Source organism: Sarcophilus harrisii, chromosome 4 (genome assembly GCF_902635505.1).
Source record: "Sarcophilus harrisii chromosome 4, mSarHar1.11, whole genome shotgun sequence".
Taxonomy (NCBI): domain Eukaryota; kingdom Metazoa; phylum Chordata; class Mammalia; order Dasyuromorphia; family Dasyuridae; genus Sarcophilus; species Sarcophilus harrisii.
The window spans coordinates 68,537,985-68,550,997 of NC_045429.1; the positions used below are offsets into that span (position 1 = coordinate 68,537,985).

The 13,013-nt window shown below is 33.1% G+C and overlaps 1 protein-coding gene across 3 annotated transcripts in view; it reads left to right on the forward strand.

Annotated features, from left to right (window-relative positions):
• Nucleotides 1-13,013, forward strand: part of CEP350 (centrosomal protein 350) — a 166,676-nt gene that overhangs the window by 115,225 nt on the left and 38,438 nt on the right. For 2 of the 3 annotated variants that reach the window (XM_031936976.1, XM_031936977.1), the window contains exons 27-29: nt 1,416-1,573; nt 8,279-8,401; nt 9,598-9,797. In XM_031936976.1, coding sequence (XP_031792836.1) covers nt 1,416-1,573; nt 8,279-8,401; nt 9,598-9,797 — 481 coding nt within the window. The remainder of the gene's footprint in view (nt 1-1,415; nt 1,574-8,278; nt 8,402-9,597; nt 9,798-13,013) is intronic. The other variant, XM_031936978.1, reaches the window with a different exon arrangement.

Genomic DNA, 13,013 nt, shown 5'->3' on the forward strand with positions numbered 1-13,013 from the left:
TAAAACTAAGATAGTTGCACTTTGGATGGAAAGCTATGGTAACTCTGAATAGTGTGCCTAAAAACAGAGACATCACCTTGTTGACAAATGTCGGTATTGTCAAAGCATTGATTTTTCCAGTAGTAATTTAGGGCTGTACTATAAATTGAACTGTAAGAAAAGTGAGCATTGCAGAGTTGATGTTTTCAACTTGTAGTGCTGGAGAAGACTTTTGAGAGGCATTTGTACATTAAAGAGGTCAAATCAGTCAGTAATCGAGGGGGCACCTACATGGCATAGTGGATAAAACACCAACCCTGGAGTCAGGAGCACCGGAGTTCAAAACCAGCCTCAGACACTTGACACTTCCTAGCTGGGTGATCCTGGACAAGTTATTTGGTTACAATTGCCTCACTAAAAAACAAACAAATAAACAAACAAACAACAACAAAAAAAACCCTTAATTGAGACTATTCATTGGGAGGACAAATATTAAAGCTGAAGTACTATGGCCAAACAATGAGAAGACAGTACTCATTGGATGCTGGGAAGGGTTGATGGCAAAAGGAAAATGAGATGACAGAAGATGAGATAGATCAGTCATAAGCTTTGAACAAAGCTCAGGAATAGTGGAGGATAGAAAGGCCTGGCCTTGGGGTCATGAAAAGATGGACTGAACAATAACAATAATGACAAAATGATAAATTATTAAGCTTTAAAATAAAGCAGTAGTCGAGGGCAACTAGTTGGCACAGTGGATTAAGCACCAGCCCTGAAGTCAGGAGGACCTGAGTTCAAATGAGATCTCAAGTCACTTAATACTTCCTAGTTCTCTGTGACCTTGGGCAAGTGACTTAACCCCAGTTGTCTCAGCAAAACAAACAAACAAATAAATAAAGTAGTACTCTAAAGTAGTCAGAAAACCTGAACTTCCTAGCAGATTAACTTTTATTCGAAGTCACAAAGTCTAATTCTAACATTTTTTTGATCACTCATTTATACTTTTTTTCCTGCAGAACTAATTCATTCACTGCATCCCCACAACCTATTTTGGTAGAACTAATTAATGATGATAGATGAGATATTATTGTTGTTCTTACAGATAAACCTTGCTTTTCTTATCTGTAAAATAGAATATTTCTATCTCCCCTTACCAACAGATACATTATCGCATAATCTTGTTGCAGTCTTAGGAAAGGCAGTATATAAAGCAGTAGTAGTAGTAGTAGTAGTATCCTTTTATTTGAATTAAAAAACGATCTATCAAATGAGACTATTCATGAATATTAATAGATTTCTTTGAAATTTTACTTATAAACATAGTTATACTAATAATATTTTTGAAAAATATCATTTGGAAAGGAAATGTTTGAGAATATTTCAGGTTATTTGCAATAAAATTTTATAATATCTTAATCCTTTTCTTCGATTTCCAGGAACCTCGTAGTGAGGATGAGACAAAGCAAAGTAAGGCTTCTAGTCCAGCTCCAACTGACTTAGAAACTCGAAGTCCATCCCCTGTCTCCATTTCTAGCAGTGAGACTAGCAGCATCATGCAGAAACTCAAGAAAATGCGCAGCCGCATGGATGAAAAGTAATTTGTTTTTGCAATTAAAATATTTAATATATGTTTATAATTATATTTATAACTAATAACATTTAATATAAACAGTTTTAAGTATATAGGGTTATCTTGTTTCATGACCACTAGTCCAGATTGTTGGGGTATCTTGTTAAACCCAGTAACTTTTTAGAAGAATTACTACTTCAAGTTAGAAATCAATTTGCATATACAAATGTCTTAATCTCTAATGTCAATTGACCAATATTAATTTGAAATGAATTTATTAGTTCAATCTAATCAAATAATTCATTATCAGGTCACATAATTCAGTTCAATTCTAACATCACTTTTTGGTCACCCGTTTATACTTTTTTCCCTGTGAAACTAATTCATTCATTGCATCTTCCACAACTTATTTTGTAGAACTGATTAATGATGATAGATGAAATATTATTGTTGTTCTTACAGATTAACTTTTGCTAATCTTAATATTTTTACATTTGGTCATGGCAAATATCTCTTGGCTTCTTCCACTTTAAACTTTGAAAAAGAAAAATTCTTACTCTGAAACCTGAGTACACTTGTGTAGGACATGAGTTCTTTGGAAATAAAACTAATTCAATGAACAGAATGGATCTCAAGATCTTATCCTGTACTACTTACTGATTCTAAACTAAATGAAACAGAATACTTAAAATTAAATTGCATAAATAGAGTTAGGGATTTTTTTTCTCATTAGGACAAAAGCTAAACTTTACCTGCATTATTGAATGAATTTGCAGTCTGTTTATTGGACTTCTTTTCAAAGCTTATTTTTTTAATCAAAGGGAATTTTATGGTTGGATTTGACTAGAACTCTGACCATATAAAAACCATCTATTTATTTATTTCCTATTGACAATTATTTTATTTTTTTTTTCTTTTTTTTTAAATAGCTTTTTATTTAAAAGTTATATGTATGGGTAATTTTACAGCATTGACAGTTGCCAAACCTTTTGTTCCAATTTTTTCCCTCCTTCCTCCCCACCCCCTCCCCTAGATGGCAGGATGACCAGTAGATGTTAAATCTATTAAAGTATAAATTAGATACACAATAAGTATACATGACCAAACCGTTATTTTGCTGTACAAAAAGAATTGGACTCTGAAATATTGTACAATTAGCCTGTGAAGGAAATCCAAAATGCAGGCAGGCAAAAATATAGGGATTGGGAATTCAATGTAATGGTTCTTAGTCATCTCCCAGAGTTCTTTCGCTGGGTGTAGCTGGTTCAGTTCATTACTGTTCCATTGGAACTGATTTGGTTTATCTCATTGCTGAAGATGGCCAGGTCCATCAGAATTGATCATCATATAGTATTGTTGTTGAAATATATAATGATCTTCTGGCCCTACTCGTTTCACTCAGCATCAATTCGTGTAAGTCTCTCCAGGACTTTCTGAAATCATCCTGTTGGTCATTTCTTACAGAACAGTAATATTCCATAATATTCATATACCACAATTTATTCAGCCATTCTCCAACTGATGTATATCCATTCAGTTTCCAGTTTTTAGCCACTACAAAAAGGGCTGCCACAAACATTCGTGCACATACAGGTCCCTTTCCCTTCTTTATAATCTCTTTGGAATATAATCCCAGTAGTAACACTGCTGGATCAATCCAGGCAATTTTCTAAGACTAAATTGCAAAGCAAGTGCTAATTCACAATCATAAAAGAAATTTCCTTATTGAATTATCTTTATAATATTAAGATCTAAAGTCTGGTCTATAAAAAAAAAGCTACTACTTCCTTAGCCTTTTTGCCAGGATAATCATTTAATGCTGTATGTTACCTTTAACCCATGTAGTAAATTTCTTTGAAGAAATCTGCGTTTTGGAAGGTATTTTTTCAGCCACCCCTCTGGCATGAAACTTCTCCCCCTTCAGATGTATCTGTTATAGTTCCAATTTTTATTCAAAAACAAAAACAAACCTGTCCTTTTGAAAATTATCATGAAACATGACAGACAAGTTATCTTCATATTACATTTTGTGAAGAAACTATATCCTGAAACCATTTAGGTTCCTGGGAATGTTGTTTGAATTTGGAAACATTTCTTATTTGTTCATTAGGAAAAACAAATTGTGTAGGTAAAATCAACTCATTTATCTCTCCTAATTAATGTACCAATACAGCATTAATAATTGTAAACATTATTTTAAATATTAATGTTCACCTTCTTTAACCAAGTTAGAAGCAAAGAGATTAAAAAAAATTGTTAGATTTGAGTCACTTTTTCTGCCATTTGGGGGAAAAAAAAAAACCTAAATATTAATTAGTTCCTAGGTAATCAGGAGTTGACTACATATTTATTGGTATGGTTACCCAATATCACTTGTTTTAAATAAGCATGAAAAACCATACTACTTTAAAGAAAACTTAAATTAAAGCTTCTGGTCTTAACTCTGGAGTATAGTCACACTTAGGTCATCCTTAAATTCCTTTAAAATATGTAAATAATATTATTGCCTTACTTCAGGAGCACAAAAAGGACCTTAGTACCTTATATTTTATTAGAGTGGCCCTACGTCTTATAGTTGGATAGTTCTGACTGAGACAGAAACCTTGTAATCTTTTACTGAATTGATAGAGACAGAGAAACAGATTAAGAACATTTGTTTACTTTGAATAATAGAAAAATTGAACTCTTCCAATAAAATTAAGTCTGATAAAAATGTGAAAGAATTCAATTTATAAATTAAAAACATTTTGTTCCCTTCCTTGGGGAATTTTGAAATTTTGGAAGTGAAGAGAATCTTAATTTTCATATAAGTTCAACTCTCATATTTTATGTGTCAGTCAAGTAATAGTCATACATAATAAATCTTTTAAAAAATCACAATTAGAAGAGAAATTGGATACCAACAATATGTTAATATAGTAAGTCTCGATTAAAAAAAAAGAAAGAAAAAGAATAAAAGAATTCTAAAGCTCTTATTCATGTCATGAGTTCATCTAAGTCTAATGAGTACAACTTTTAAATCATTGAAATGATTCTGAATCCCTGTGCTGTAGGAAAATTTATGAGGAGAAAAATTCATAAGGAAAAGGTAAAGACCAAAATCCTTCTAAAATTCTAAGATGCAGAAAAATTCTTAAATATGATATTGGTTATTATTCATTCTAATAACTCTAATAGCAGCTTATGTTAATATAACAAATGATAATATTATACTTTATACTTGCAAATCACTCATCTGAACATTTACAACACTCATGCTCATAGAAGTATCATTCCTCTTTTTACTAAAAAGGAATCTCTGAGACTCATTGAGGCTCTTTGATTTTCTTAGGGCCACGTGGCTAGTATATAGAAGAACCAGAACTTGAACCAAATTATTTTGATACCATATCCAAATTTTGTAGACTGAACTCTACCATGCTATTTATTATAAGTAGGCTGTTTTAGGTAAGTCAGATATGTTTTTATTTAGCTAATTGTATATTATGTAAGCATCCCCATTGTACAACTATTTTAAAATAAAAATACGGTGAATTGTGTTGAGGGTGCCTTATGTAGTATGTGATACATTTTTGCCCAGTTTGATGGGGAAAATATAATTTTTTTCTTTTTCAGTTATTGTGATTCCTGAATAGTTTTATGTCATTGTTAGATACATGTTTTATTTGAGTCCTAGTCCTTCAAAATTTATTTATTGAATTATAAAATTATTCTTTTAAGAGCTCACAAACTTTTAACAGCTACCACTTGAAACTCTCAATAGTTTGTCATCAAGCCTCTGCTTTAAAGATCTCTGATTAAAAGTGGTTATTATTTTACAAAATATCTTATGACATCTTTAGACATCTCTAGTAAAAGATTTGTTCCTGAAGTTATGCTAATATTTGTATACCTTTAACTTACACTATTTGTAGTTCTGCTCACTTTCTGAAGTTAATTCATAATGCATTTTCTAGGAGCAGCACGTTGCAGAAGCTGCTCCTTATGCCATTGTGTGAAAATTGAAAGCAATTTCAGCCTAAGGATCATTTAAATTCCCTTAGTTTTATAGAGGAGGAGCCTAAAACTCAAAAAGATGGAGGGAATCTGTTAGACAGACAGAAGGCTTATTAATAACAAAACAGCTGCAATCCTAGCTTCTCTGACTGCTTCTGATACAGTGTTAAGGACTTAGTAAAGTCCTTTTTGAATGAGAAATTTGCTACAGTGTTGATTAAGATGTCATACCTAAGCACATTAGCAAGTATGTATAGAACTGGGCCCAAAGTGTCAAGATGTAGGATTCAAACCCAGACTATCATTTACTAGTGCCTTGAATGTAAGCTGATGATTTCAGCTTTTGGACATTGGTTTTTTCATGTGAAAAGTGAGGGAAATGTAGTGGAATACCTTCTAGCTCAACAGTCCATGATTCTGGAAAGGTCTTTAAGCACATGGCAACTTGACATATCTTAATTAGGGACAGCTAGTCCATCAAGATAATATTTGTTGATTTAGAAAAGTACTAGATATTATCAGCAGCTGAGTACCAAAGTTAACAGTAATATGATTCATACTGGGCCATTATTTAGAAAAATATGTAACAAGTAACTATAATTTCTATGTTCATAGAAAAATAGAAATTGCCAAATTGGAGTTCAGCAGTGGTTCATCTAAGTCTAATGTTCTGTTGCAAGTAGAGGCCTTGCTGGAGGGCTTGATTATTCTCCCCAAAGCTAGTTATGATCCAGTAAATATTTATGACTGCCATTCACAAATTTGCCCAAACCCTTTTAAAATTTTTCTTGTTTATATCATGGCTTGGAATAATAAATTCCCAGAGCTTATCCACTCTGTAGTACTTTGTTATATTTGTCCCTAAGCTTGCTTTGCTCAAATTTCAACGGGTGTCTTTAAAGTTGTACCTGTATTTTTTAAAGCAAAGAAATTTCCTTTCCAACCTAACTCCAATACTCAATTTATGGATGTTTTGTTTTGTTTTATTTATTACACTGTATTTTATTTTAAATTCATATATTATTTTGTTCTTCTTTTCCAGAAAGTTAGATCTACTGAGATTATCTAATCTTTAAGTCTTTTTTTTTTTTTTAAAAGGGAAGTTAGTTACCACCACCTGTGCTAATTGTAAGAAATCACTGCCCTTTATTATCAAGATAGATTAAAAGAAATGTAAATAATACCTTTACAGTTTTGTTATACATGTTCCAATACTGTTTTGTTACTTTTTTATACTAGGTCTTGCATGTATTTAGCAGTTGTGCATTTAAGAGGGTTGGTGATATTTATGTTATAAATAGATCTTTGGAACCTTTTGCCAAGTACAGTAGTACTTTAATGATTGGCACAAGAAGAAATTTATTGTAGATTGACAAAGAATGGCAAGGAAGGCATACTTTTTAAAATGGAACTTGGCAAGAATGTGTTCCCTCAAATCCCTTAGTGCAGAAAATCAAAGCAATCCAGCAGAATGGTATTCCCTAAGATGTTTTGTGATAATGGAAGGGGAAGGGAATATGCCAAATTACTTGAAAGCGACATGTAAAATTGTCTCTTGCATCCCTTTGTAGAACAGATGATAAATATTAAAGTACTCTGTGCTCTTTAAAAAAACCAAAATAATAAAGAAAAATAAGTTAGAAGAGCCCTTTACTTTAAAATCGAAGGGAGAATGCTGGATTTACACTTAGATTTTCTCACTTTTTTGACAATGTGTTACTTTTCCTTGCCCCTCCAAGGCAGTAAAAGTTGTCTTGACATGCAAGTTATTGTTGTTGTTGTGTGTGTGTGAACAGGAGCGTGCTCTGTCAAAGAGAATTAGCAAACTATTGCCATAGAATCCAAACCTTTGCCCATAAAATATTGTGATAAATTGTGTGCTATAAAAAAGAGAGAAACAATTGGGTTGGGCTTATTCTTTCTTCTGTGATTTTTAACATAATGAGTTTTCTTCCTTACTTTAAAAGTAACATTGTTCATTGAGTAGGTAATCTATAGAAACAATTTACTCAATTTATTCCTAGCTGTAGCTTCAAAAATTTTGGCTTGTTACATTCCAAACACTGTTCTTGAATTTTAAATAGTCCCATATTAAGAATTAAGGTAAATACCTTAGACTAAATCTAACAGAAAATAAAAGATATAATAAGCATCATATAATATTTTAAAAGTTTTTTTCCAGTAGAGGATAATTTTTCTTAATCATTTTATTACTTTAAAGTTAAGTGGTGTGTTCAAGTTAATATAGTTGCAGTCTGTTTTCTTAGTCAAGTCTAGAATGTATGATTATGTACTCTTATAAAGTAATAGTTAAATGTTGGTCCAAAGTCATAATAGTTATTTTTAATTTTCATTAAAAAAGGATGAAAAATTTCTGTAGGATGATTTACCTATTACCCACTTTTCTCATAACTGGTTAAATTAATTTATCAAAATAATAATAATAATAATAATAATAATAATAATAACTAAAGGATAAATGACTATAGTATTCAGATTTTCCCAGTGTGAAAAAATTTAGATAACTAAGTATCAAAATAAGAATTAGTACATATTCAGAATTCATTTTTATTATATATGTTTAGTTCCTTTGTTACAAAATATAGCAAGTTTTAACTAGATATGTTACCTAAAAGCATATTAAAAGTTCCTCATTCAGATCTTTTGCTTTCCCTTTCGTTCTTTCTGCCTCTTTGTTCTCTTGGTTTTAAACTCTTCCTCCTTATTTTGTAGACACTGCTCTCCTGTTCACTACTTCTTCTCTGTCTTTACGTCTCATCACTGGGCCTCTCTCAGTGTCTGTTTTCCCAACCTCCATCCCAAATTCCAGCTGTATATCTACAACCAGTTGGTCAGGTAACTTTGCACCTTTCTCAGTGCACTCTTTGATAGAGCATGCTCTGTTCAGTTTTTTTAACATCCTGGCGACTTGTAGGTTTCCCATGGATTTTATTTTCAATATTGCTATATTAATCTGATATGTTACTTATTCTAAACAAAGGGTGTGACAAATACAGTTGCTCTTGTGCATTTAAATTACCTTATAACCACTATAAAGCTGTGACCAGAAATCTGATTATCTTACCTTTTTTAGATGGTTGTGGCATCTACTTGTGATGAGATTTATTATAATTTTTTTAACTGTTGAATTTTTATTAACTTTTCTTAATCTTTTGGAGCTAGGGATAAAGTGATGTACCATTTGAGTTTAAAATTTTGGCTGGCTTCAGAAATTTAAGGTACTTGGTACATCCCTTTGTAATTGTAAACAAACTAAAAAAACATGTCTGACTTAACTAAAGTACACATGACAAAAAGGACAGATAACTTTAGTTCTGAGGATTCTCCCAGTGTTAAAAAATTGATAGATCATCTGAGATTTTCAAAAGATTAAATGAACAAAACTCAATCTGAAGCAAAATTAGGCTGAATTTTAAAGAAGTGTAGCATAGACAAAAAGCATGTTTGATTTCTTGTGGGTTGTTTTGTTTTGTTTTGACTGAGCAGCTATACACATTTTTTACTTGAGAATAAAAATGCATAAATATGCCAATTCTATAAAGTATTTGAGATGCAGAATCTTAAAAAACATCAAAACCAGGTAAATTATTCTCTGTAAACACATTCCCAGGTAATTTAAGTGAGCACTAAGTCACTGAGGAGCACATTTTTGTTTTTCTTTTTTAAGTTAGAGATTTGATTACAGAATTTTTTTTTTCTAAATGGAAAAGAAGCAAATATGAAAGATGAATGTAACACTAAAGTGCTAGCATTAACAGGCATGGCTACCCAGATATTATAATTTTTGTCTTGTGATACCTATTCATATTTATTTCATTTGCCTTTGCATATTGGTTTTAAAAACTTATGAGTAAAGTTTCTTATTTTCTGAATATTTAATCCCTGGAACCTATTACATTGAAACAACTTTCAAAAAGAATTTTTATCAATGTTCTGTCTGCACAGCTTTATGATAAGATAGAATATTCACAGGACTTCTGGCTATATATTTCTCTTGTCTTGTTTTCTCATTGTTCATAATGTGACCATAGGTTTCTTACTAAACGAGAGCAGAAATTGATGCAAAGGCGACAGCATGCAGAGGAACTGCTCGAGTGGAAACGACGTTTAGATGCAGAAGAAGCTGAGATTCGTCGAATGGAAAAACAAGCTTTGGCAGCATGGGACAAAGAGCTTATGAAATCTAAAACACCCAAGAAAGATCTGGAAGATGAGGGAAGAGAGCAAAAAGGTAATGCTAATATTATTCTTGGGAATGGAAATTTTTAAAAATTGAATGCTAGACTACAAGATTATTAGCAAATGATTGATGTAATTATAAATAATCCTGTTAAACTTTTATTTTCTCCTTACCCCTCTTCAGTTCAAAGAAAAGGAAAAACCAAATCCTTCTAATAGAAATGCAATGTCAAGCAGAACAAATTTTCACATTGATCAGACAATATCCAAAAATTTACCAGCCTTCTATCAGAAGATTGATAGCTTCTTCATTAGTCTTCTGGTATTGTGGTTGGTCATTGCATTGATTAGAGTTTTAAGTTTTTCTGAATTTGACTTTTCAGCAGTGTTATTATCTAAATTGTTCTAGTTCTACTCACTTCATATAGATCTTCCCAAGTTTTTCCAAAACTATCCCTTTTGTCATTTATTTGAGTATAGTTAGACAATGCTTAACCCTGGGCATTCACTTCATTTGTGAACATCCTAGTACTGTGCATTTTACATTGCCAGCTTCTCCTAATTGCCAGGCCCTCAGAGAAACCTCTGGTCACTGTCTTTTGCAGTATATAAACCAATTTTACCCAGCTTACCTCCTTCTGAGGTCTTCAGAGATCTCTGGCCACAGTTTTGTATGAACTGTGGTTTAAGTACTGGTAGTGCGCTCAAGAACAGCCATGGGCAAACTCAAAGTCTTTTTATTCACTTGTTCACATCCTGCCCTGACCTCTTGTTGACTCCCAGGTAAACGAGAGATCCACATGTTCACAACCTGTCTCTAACCTCCCAGCTACTGCCAGGTGAACACCAGGTTAAAGAGAGCTTAAATAGGGTCTGTGAGGTCACGTGCACAGCCAATCAGACAAGAAGACACTCCCGTTAAGAAGCCATCTCAATTTGGCTAGAGTTCCCGCCCAAACTTCAGTCTCTTTTTTTCACACAGAAGTTACTTCCGGGACTCTCAAGCATTTCAGCTTGTTGCACTGAACATGACCTTTATCCTCTGACCCTTACATATGTTAATATTCCATTACATTAATTGATTCAGCCATTTCTCAAGTCATGTGCTAAAAATGTTTTTAAAATGATAATTTTAAAATACATGACCTAAACATTGTATAATATATAATCTTTAAAACTTTTAATTCCTGGGTGCAGTGATGTAGTGGATAGAACACCAACCTTGAATTTAGGAGGACCTGAGTTCAAAGCTAATCTAAGACTAGTATTACTATGTCTAGCTGTGTGACCTGGGCAAGTCACTCACTTCACCCTCAATTGCCCCAAAACAAAAAAGCAAAAAACTTTAATTACTGCAAAACTCACATTTCATTCTCTTTGACTCATTGTAATTTTCATTTGTGGCCCTCATTCTCGAGAACTTACTGAATAATCCTTGGAAAAATTGAAGCCATCTGATTTGCATTTCCTCATATCCCTTCCTGTAGTCCTCAAAACTCATTATCCATTCTGTCTTTCTTTTTTGACTGAAAATAAAAGGCATTCCTATTCCTTTGTAAAGATGCCATCCCTTTCTACCCCCTACAGACCCTTGTTCCAGGAGTAACTTGTACATATCTGCTTCTCTATTCTAACTATTTGCCATCTGATCAGGAACGCTGTATTTCTTTTATCTGCTTACAGGCTGGGGTTTGTGTGCTTCTTCATTTGCTTCATTCCTTTAACACTCTTGGATTCTTACCTTGATCTCAAATCCCTAATCCAATCTAGTATACATTTATTGGGCACCCACAAGGTCAGACCCTAGATGAAGGACTGAGGATTTACCTCATAGAGAAAAAGATATGGGGGACAGGGAGCAGGGAGTAGCAGATGCCAAGTGGAGGGAGCTGAATCTAGTCTGTACCCTTTCTAAAGAGTGGGATGTTTGGTGCTCCACTCTCCAGCCTCCAGTCCAAGGCTGAAGAGATGAAAGATGGCCTTGGGGGAGAGTAGGTGATAAACTTCTCCTGGGAAGAGTATGAACCTGTCCTACATCATCACATCTGGTCCTGCTTCATGCTTCCCTTTTCCTAGTCCCAGTCCCTTGGTACACAAGTTCAGCTTGACACTCTCCTCTATTCACTTTATTCCCTTTTTCTGTTACTCCATTTACCCTTGTTGCCACATTCTAGCTCTTAATTATCCTCCCTCACTCCTGCTCAGGTATTACTGAACAACAGGAGGGAATCAGAAAATCTGTTTGTCTGGGGCCATTATAAATTTATGCTAGCTCTTTTTGTGATAGCAAAGAACTAGGACCTAAGGAAGTATGTATAATTTGGGTAATGACTGAACAACATATATTCAAATGTAACGGAATGTTATTGCGGCATAATAAGAAATAATAATAATAATAAGAAAAAAATAAGAATAAAATAATAAAAAAATAATAAATAATAAGAGGCAGCCAGGGGACCCAGTGGCTAAAATGTCAAGCTTGGATTCAGGAAAACTCAGCTTCCATCCTCAGAAACTTAACTAGCTTTGTGACTCTGGACAAGTCACTTAACCCTGTTTACCTCAGTTTTCTCATCTGTAAAATGAACTGGAGAAGAAAATGGCAAACCACTCTAGTATCATTGCAAAGAAAACCCCAAATGGGGTCATGAAGAGTTGGACACAGCTGAAAAATTTAATAATGAAGAAATTATATGTTTCAGAGAGACTTCTGAGAAGTATTATACTAGCTGATAATAGTGAAATAAGCAGAGTCTGAGAACAGCATTTCTATAATAACAACATTGTCATGAGTGACTCAAGAAACCTAATCAGTGAAATGACCAACGATTCTCCTAGTGGACTGATTGTAGAAGCTTGCTATCTTCTTTACAGTGAGGAACTGGATGTATGGCATGAAACACTAGTTTTAGACTATGGGAATGTGTTTGATTGCATGTTATGAAGGTGTTTTGCTTTTTCTTTTATCCTTTCCTCCCCACCCCCCCACCCCCCCAAATTTATGTGGGGAAGGTACAAGAGGAAAGTTAAGTGATATATTGTCAAAAATAAAGAAAGAAAAGATAGTCTTTGAACCATTATTCAACCTCTAATGGAGAAAAAAGGAAAACATGATCAGCAAAACAGTGAAAATTATAAGTGGAAATTCTTATGTGCTTAAGGAGAAAAGCACACAAATACTTAAAAGAGATATTTTGTTTTTCATGTACATTTATTCTTTGGTATATATATAAATGCTCCTTTTATTTGGTGTTTGGTAGGAAGTTGT